General features: G+C 56.7%; 1 protein-coding gene across 1 annotated transcript; it reads left to right on the top strand.

Moving 5' to 3' along the window:
* The first annotated feature begins 1,762 nt into the window (after nt 1-1,762).
* On the top strand, nt 1,763-7,659 carry LOC107049548 (scavenger receptor cysteine-rich type 1 protein M130-like). The gene is made up of 14 exons (XM_040648665.2): nt 1,763-1,911; nt 2,510-2,824; nt 3,036-3,344; nt 3,564-3,869; nt 4,015-4,332; nt 4,409-4,723; nt 4,910-5,224; nt 5,355-5,411; nt 5,483-5,797; nt 5,959-5,994; nt 6,232-6,369; nt 6,630-6,725; nt 6,920-7,072; nt 7,286-7,659. Exons 1-14 carry the CDS (start codon nt 1,845-1,847, stop codon nt 7,399-7,401), a joined length of 2,856 nt encoding a protein of 951 aa, XP_040504599.1. The 5' UTR covers nt 1,763-1,844; the 3' UTR covers nt 7,402-7,659.
* Nucleotides 7,660-8,616: the final 957 nt, after the last annotated feature.

Consider the following 8,616-nt stretch of genomic DNA (forward strand, 5'->3'; position numbering starts at 1 on the left):
GACTGGGGTGGTCTGTGCCCACAGCTGGACTGCAGCTATGGCCATGGAGGCTTATATATTTAGGCGCCCACAACTGGGGCCCCGAGTGGGACCCCAGGGCAGATCCTGGACTGACTGAGAGTCTGAGCCCAGCTGCTAAGGGTATGTTCCATAAATAGATAGATAGACAGATAGATAGGCAGGCAGACAAATGGAGGTAGCATATATGTATGTATATTTTACACATCCCACTAACATTTCTCCATCCTGTTCAGCTACAGAGGAGATTGTGATAAGGCTGTTGCTGCTAACTCTGTTTGCCAACTAGAATTATGCCATGGCACTAAGGTAAATAGAGCACTGCCTGCATTAAGAGGCTTTGAAAGCACAGGGGAAAGGACAGCCTTCTGCTATGAACAGCAGTCTTATACTCATTTTCCCGTGTCCCAGCACTTCAAGGCAGACCCCAGAGAGCCCTGAAAGACAACCGTACCCACTTCTGCTGTGGCCTGACCCAAGCCTGGTTCTCCTCATCCTTAACAGCAAAATTGACAAGGAAGCCTGCTGGTAATGCACTGACAGTTGGGAATAAGGAAAAAGCAGTAAGTAAATATGATGGAACATAGATCTGAATTCATAAACATGTAGACAGCTCAGTATCCTTTGGTCATTAATGCAGGACTTACACAGAGTGTCTGTCAAACAGTCAACATAATTCCTACCAGTTATTAATGCCTTCTGTACCTGGCTGAGATGGATATCCTCTTCCCCACTGCAGCCCATGTTGTGCTTTGTTTTATTTACCATCTCTATAACTCATGAGCTCACAACATAAGCTATGTCACATCATTGCTGTTACCCCACGGCCATGTGTCTCAACGTAGTTTGGCCACTGTGGTCAGTGGGATGTCACAGGGGTCAGGACCCTGCCCCATGCCTGTGAGGCTGAAGGAGCAGCCCCCGCAGCCCAGGCTGGTGCAGCCGTGGTGAAGGTGGCTCGGGGACACCGCAGTGACGTGCCCGGGCACAGAGCCAGGAGGAAACCACCGTCTTCCTGCCTGAGCGCTGTGACACGGGGCTGTGGTTTGTGCACCTGCAGCGGTGGGTGGGCTCCAACTCCCAATCTTCTGTGAGGAATAACGGCCCCTGGGTGACATGGTGAATACTGGGGACACTTCTGAGCCCCTAGACTTGGTCTGCAGGTTCTACTCTGCTGCCGGGGAGGATCTGTCCCAGCTCCAGTTCCTTCTGGGGACCCAACATGGGGCTCACCGTGGAAGAACGGGTGAGCCGGCTCTTCCAGTATGGGGCTCTGACCTTGCCCAAGGACCTTTCCCAGCTACTGCTCCTTGTACAGCAAGGTCTGTAGTAGGGCTAGGGGCTGTTCCCCTCCCTTACATACGCAGCCCTGGTGCAGTCCCAAGCCTGTGGTTCCTGCAGCATGGGGCCAGCTGGACATTCATATGTTGGTTTGTTGGGCATTCACAGCACAAGAGATGCTCAGTGATCCTGCAGAGTGCAAGTAGTGATATGGTATGGTGATAGACCCCTGTCCTCCTACAGCCAACGCGGTGCCATGGTGATTCCCGTCACAGTGACATGACACCCACAGCGGAGCCGTCCCTCATATATGGTCATGAACAGCTCTGGAGAAGTTCATTGGAGGGCTGGGCTGCCTTGGAGGGGAGATAACTTCTGACAAAGTCTAAAAAGGAGACTGCTGCTTTGATTGGCTTCTTCTGCCTCTGCGTAATCAGCTGCAGAGATATATTGCTCTCCTGTTGTCATTGTCCCCCAAAGTCCCCAGGAGCTGTAGCAGATAGTTGGGCACTGCAGGGCTGTGCCAGCAGGACAGGAGGCTCAGGATGGGGACAGAAGGACTCCTATCCCCTCAGGTGCTGTGGTTCCTCCTCTGGGTGCAGCTGTGCAGAGGTAAGTGCCAACTGCCTTGACCAGAAGTCCACGCTGGCCTGGGGCCAGTGAGCACCAGTGGTCATTGGGATCCCTCTGGGAAGGAGATTTCTTTCTAAGTGCCACTGAAACAAGGGCAGAAGTTGCTGAAGTACACGGACCCTGTGCTTTATTCTGTGTCTTTCTGGGTGGAGGAGTGTATCATAATTTTCCAGGACTACCGACTTTATGGCAGCCCTGGTTACATTTCCAGACAATGAAGCACCCTTCTGTGACCCCTTGCTGACCAGCATAATGCTCTTGGTGCTGCTGGTGGCCCACCTGGTATTGGTGGCACTCAGTAATCCCCAGAGCACAGCCAGACTCTCTTCAGGGTCATCCCTGTAGATTCTGGTCGAGCAGGGTCTGATCCTCTGGTTTGGGGTGATCCTCAGGATCAGCTTGGTGCTTCCTGGGAACACGGAAAGCCCTGGGGATGGTAGTGAGTCTGCTGATGTTGAGACAGGCAGTGCGGCGTCTCCCACTCCAGATCTTGTGACCGTGACTGTGCCTGGGTGCCAGGGGTGCCCCTTTTCGGGGCCTGGGTCTCTCCTGAAATATCTCATGTTGATGTTTGTAGGGGCAGCAGAGGTGAGGCTGGCGGATGGCAGCGGGCGCTGTGATGGGAGAGTGGAGGTGAAACACCAGAACCAGTGGGGGACTGTGTGTCGTGTCAGATGGGATGAGAAGGATGCAGCGGTGGTTTGTAAGCAGCTGGGCTGTGGGTCAGTAGTCAGAGCTATACAGAATGAAAGATTTGGGCTAGGATCTGGGCCCATTTGGATGGCTTATGTCGACTGTCGAGGCACCGAGTCTGCCCTGTCTGACTGCACACTCAGAGGATCGAGTGTACATTACTGCACACACAGTGAGGATGCTGGAGTTACATGTACAGGTGAGGTACTAGCCGCTCCCGACCTCTGCAGCCAGATTTGGGGGATCAATAAGTAGATATCATATGTGGCCAGTTGTGCTGTTATTGCTGGTCCCTGGGAAATGGCCATTGGGCCCTGCTTGGTCCCCAGTTGAGGTGGAGGTGAGGAGGGACATGGGCATGGAATTGCCAGAGGGCTCTGGGACCCCACAGGTGCCGTTGTTCACTCCAGGATTTGTCCGTCTGGTTGGAGGGGACAACCGCTGCTCAGGACGAGTGGAGATCAATGACAGGGAAGGGTGGAAATCTGTCTGCGACTCACACTTTAGTGCCAAAGCTGCTGATGTGGTCTGCAGAGATCTTCAGTGTGGCAGAGCCCTGTCCGTCACCAGAGCAAGTCCCTCTGGAGAAGGGACCGGTCCCATCTGGGACAGAGAGCTGCAGTGTGTGGGGAATGAATCCACCCTCTCCTCCTGCCCCACGGGGACTCCTAAGGACCAGCCCTGCACCCAGACAAGCACTGCTGCCGTCAGCTGCACACGTAAGGGCTCAGGGAAGGCTGTTGGATACTGAGTGTGTGCCAGGGACAGGGACAGGGCTGTGTCGAGTGTGAGGTCAAGGGGGTCATGTGGTATTCTGTAGCCCTAAGGCAGTGCTGAAGGAGGAGGCATCATGTTGTCCCTTTGGCCTCTCCTCCGTCTCCTGAGGGAACCAGAGCACAAATCACTCCCCTCCATCCTCCTCTGTCCTCAATTCACAGGGTTCAGGCTGGTGAATGGCAGCACGCCGTGCATGGGCAGGGTGGAAGTGGAGGTGCAGGGAACATGGGGCACCCTTTGTGCCTCCCGCTGGGACCTCTTGGACGCCCACGTTCTCTGCCATCACCTCGGCTGCGGGTTTGCGGTGTCCGTTCCTGAAGGAGGGCATTTTGGGAGAGGAACCGGCCCGGTCTGGAGTGACTCGTTCCATTGTGAGGGGACTGAGACCAGCCTGGATCACTGTCCGGTGACCGCCCTGGGGGCCTCTCCGTGCTCCCATGAGAACGATGCTGCCGTCATTTGCTCAGGTGTGTGTCAGGATAATGTTGCTGGAATTCTGCCCTGTGTTCCACATGGCCACCCAAAAGTCGGGGATCCCCTGGCATCACCAGGCTGAACCTCTCCCCGGAGAAATCCTGCAGTGTGCATTTGTGGCATTTCTGCTCTCCCCAGGCCCGCCTCACAACGCATCTCTAAGACTGGTGGGTGGAGGGAGCCGGTGCGACGGGCGCGTGGAGATCTTCCAGCGCGGGACATGGGGCAGAGTCCTGGATGATCAGTGGGACATGGAGGACGCTAGCGTGGTGTGCCGGCAGCTGCGCTGCGGGGAGGCAGAGGCAGCCTACACTGTGCCGAGGGCCAAGCGAGGGACGGGCCCCGTGGGGCTGCGCGGGGTGCGGTGTGCAGGCCACGAGGCCAGCCTGAGCCTCTGCAACACATCCCTGCCCGAGGCCACGGCGATCATGGAGGACGTGGGGGCCGTGTGCCAGGGTGAGCAGCGCGTCCATTAGATGCAGGACTGGGCGGGCAGACAGCCTCTGACAGCTGGGGCTTCCCCCCACTGCAGGGAGCCGCCAGGTCCGGCTGGTGGACGGGGCTGGGCGATGTGCAGGGAGAGTGGAGATCTACTACCGGGGGCAGTGGGGCACGGTCTGCGACGATGCCTGGGACACGGCCGACGCCAACGTGGTTTGCCGCCAGCTGAGCTGCGGATGGGCAGTGGAGGCGGCCGGCTCGGCTCGCTTTGGGGAGGGCTCTGGGCACATCTGGCTGGATGGCGTGAACTGCTCTGGGGACGAAACTGCTCTCTGGAACTGCTCTGCTGAGGCCTGGGGACAGCACGACTGCGGGCACAAGGAGGATGCGGGAGTCGTCTGCTCAGGTGTGTGCTGGGAGCCCGGGAAAGGGAGGCCGGGGGGCTGAGGCCACCAAAGGCCGCTTCCCGAGCCTGTCCTGGGGACGCCCCATCCACCAGTCCAGCTGGGGGCAATAATCAGGGAGCACAGGGGGCTTCCTCTCGCCAGCCCCAAACCAGCAAGTTCCCCCTGGGGTTCTTTCCTCCTTCCAGAATTCATGGCCCTGAGGCTGGAGAACAGCGACGGCTGCTCCGGGCGCCTGCAAGTTTTCTACAATGGGACGTGGGGGAGTGTTGGCTCCAACTCGATGACTCCTCACACGGCGTCACTGGTGTGCAAGGAGCTGGGCTGTGGGGATGGAGGGACCCGGGAAATCAGCATCTTCTATGGCAGGGTGAATGGCACCGCGTGGCTGGATCACGTGCAGTGTGGGGAGAGCAACAGCTCCTTCTGGCAGTGTCCCTCTGATCCCTGGGAACTGCAGTCGTATGATGATGTGCGAGACGAGACCAACATCACCTGCAACGGTAAGCACGCCACCCGGGCACAAGATCCTGCTTCCCTCACCGTGACCAAGGCGTCACGGGGAGGTGCAAGCAGAGGTCCTCCCTGCTGTCCTCTGCACAGGTTCCTTCACTGCTACATTTCCTTCAGCAGGGAGAAAGCCGGAAAGGACGCCGGTAGCTGCGTGCCCCAATTCCACGAGCTGCACAGGTGGGAGCTCCTTCTCTGTGTCACTTCTGGCCCAGTCACGCTGGTGCCATGGGAGGTCACTGCCTCTGCAGACAGGGAGAAGATCCGTGCTGTGGGAGGCAAGGATGGGTGCTCGGGCAGAGTGGAGGTCTGGCACCGTGGCTCCTGGGGAACTGTGTGCGACGACTCGTGGGACATGCAGGATGCCGAGGTGGCATGCAGGCAGCTGGGCTGTGGCCCTGCGGTGTCTGCCCTGGCCGAGGCTGCGTTTGGGGAGGGGACAGGACCCATCTGGCTGGAGCAGGTGGAGTGCAGGGGCACGGAGCCATCTCTGCAGGCTTGCTGGGCCCGGACTGGGGATGGCGGTGCCTGCCGGCATAAGGAAGATGCAGCTGTGAACTGCTTGGGTGAGTGGCTGGGGTTACTTAGGCTCTACTCACGGTCCAGAGCTCTGGCAGAGCTCTGGGCTGCGTTCCAGCCTTGAGGAAGGGACAATCTGGGTGGGTACATTAACCAGTGGTCTGCCTGGTACCACAAACCCACATCTCAGCTCAGCTTTTCTCTGCAGCTGCGTCCAGCGTGACAGCATCCCCCCCACAAAGAGGTAACATCTCCTCCCACTGAAACTGGGTGTCCCCAGGACTCAGGACTGGGGCTTCTTACTGGGATATGAAATGCCCAGGAAGAGGCACCAGGCTGGTGGATATGGGGAGGGTCATAATGTGCCCAATAGGGTGGGAGGTGCCCCATCACTCATCCCCTGGCCCTCTCCTCCTTACTGCCTCGTGCCCCCAACTCTCACGTGCCTGGTGCTGCTCCTGCCACATTTCTGCCCGTGCAGACCCCATTCCGGACTATGCAACCATCGGCAGGAGAGTCTCGGTGCCTGTCATCATTTGCATCATCCTGGGGCTCCTTATTTGCCTACTCCTGGCCCTCCTGGCAAGGCAGGTGCAAAGTGCCAGAGCTCGACACAGAGGTACGTCCTGACTCAGCAGTGCAGTAGAAACGGCTCCTGGAAAGGCAGCAATGTCAGTGATGTGCACAGAGTTTGCTGGGGGAGGGGAGCATGTGCTGTGTCACTCCACTGACATCCAGCAACAAGCAACAGAGAGAGCCCAGAGGTGGGGGGAGTTCATAATGGAGTGAGGGGAGAAATGGCAGAATGAGGCTGGGGAAGCACAGCAGGACCTCGTCCCTCTTTGCCCATCCCCTGGCCAGCCCTGTCTCTGTCTCCAGACTCCAGGAGATCTGGGGAGCCCTTCTCTGAAGCTGTGTACGAGGAGATTGAGTACAGCCCAATGAGGGAGAAGAAAATGAGATTCAGTTTCTCAGGTGGGTGCAGGTCGCAGCAGGAACACATTTGTCAATATTTTTCTCCAGTCGAGCCCAGAGCTCACACCATAGCACGTGCTGTGCTGCTTTCCAGGCTCCTGTTCAGAGAGCTCCCTAGCCGAGCTGCAGCCCTACCATAGGAATAGTGAGGAGAAGGATCTTATCACTGTTATCTGCCCTCTTCTCTTTTACAGACATCCCTGTTCTGCCTGGTGATTCCCCAGTGGAAGGCTATGATGATGCCAGGGAGGTTTCTGACCCTGGAGAGCATCCTGTCCCAGGGCAGGGAGACTGGCAAGTGCCTAGGGCACAGGAGGACGGAGAGGGACCCAGGGATGCTGCCAGAGGTGAGAGGGAAATGCAGTACTGCAGCTTGCTGGGTGCCATCCCTGGGGCAGTAATGAGAGCCTCACCTCATGGCTTCTGGAACTTTCCTCGAGAGGCTTCCATGGGGAGAAAGGGACAGGGAGAGCAGGCTGAATGTTTCATAGAGGAGAAGAGTGATGGACCACCCAGGAGGAGCACCCCATGGGGCAAACAGTTGTCTTTGCTGCTTGCAGGAGAGAATCGGCATTCCTGGAGAAGTGCCGGAGCCCCTGAAGTTGATGGAGACCCCTCACCTCTGTCCCTTGGGAGCACGGGCTATGATGATGCTGATGAGATGTCTCTGTCATAACCCCATTGGACACAAAGGCTGTGACACCAGAGCGCTAGGATGCCTGAGCTCTGGGACAAGAGACTCTGTCCCTGCCATGAAGTTGGGTGTAGACACAAAGGAGAGGTCAGTGCCACTGAGAGAGCCGTGAGTGCCAGCAGCTCTTTTCACAGGGGCATCAGAAACAGCCATGCAATTCCTCCAAGTTTTATTCCTCTGCTTTTATGTTGTGCATTGCTACTGGTTCCTATTAAAACACTGTGAGAGCTTTGACCCAGAGCTTTTGCTTGCCCGCCCATATTTTGGGACATCTCTCTGAGGCTGACTGGATAAGCAGAGCACAAGGGCACAGTGTTGGGCTGGGGCACTTCTTGGGGACAGTGGGCTTGGGCTCAGGGCCATGGTGCCTGGGAAGTATTCCTGCTGAGTCTACGCCAACCAGGGAAGCCAGTGTGACCCTCTGCAAAGTCCCATGATGTTCCCCAGTAGGAGAGACTGACTCCTGCTGCCTTGGAGCCTGTGGACTCCAAGCACTCCAAGAATGGGAAGATCTTTCCTTCTACATTGCTGGAAGCAGAGGACAGAGGGACAGAGAAATCGTCCCCACAAGATGTGGGCTGCAGCCCTAGGTCACAGCGAAGCCCCTGGCCAGGAGAATGGCCCCACTCCACTTCTGCTACCGGGTGTGCCAGGCAGTGGGCTGAATAAAAAAGCAGATCAGCCAAATGGAAAAAAAAAATGGGCTATATATATAGGAAGATCTAAAAGACGGTATATCTTTATGTAAGCCAGAGTATTCCATATTATGCTGATGAACCAGAAGAAGGAATCCATGTAAGGCTAGATGACTTCACCTATGCCACAGGCCACTCTCAAGAAGTCTATCGTGAGGGTGGGTTCATTCATATAAGCAGGATGGAGTCATGCAGAACAACAGGAACTTCTTTGTGAAGAACAGTGGCTAACTTGTGGTTTGGAGTAATGCAATAACAGAACCATAGAATGGCTTGGGTTGGAAGGGACCTCAAGAATCAGTAAGTGCCATCTCCCCCGTCACACTTGGAGTTGCCAATCTCTAGGTCAAGTCCTAGACCAAGTAGCCCAGGGCCCCATCCAACCTGGCCTTGAACACCTCCGGGGATGCAGCATTCACAACTTCTCTGGGCAGCCTGTTCCAGTGCCACATCATCCTCTCAGTGAAAAAGAAAACTGAGCCACGCGCTTTCAAACACCTGC

Source organism: Gallus gallus, chromosome 16, assembly GCF_016699485.2.
Source record: "Gallus gallus isolate bGalGal1 chromosome 16, bGalGal1.mat.broiler.GRCg7b, whole genome shotgun sequence".
Classification (NCBI taxonomy): domain Eukaryota; kingdom Metazoa; phylum Chordata; class Aves; order Galliformes; family Phasianidae; genus Gallus; species Gallus gallus.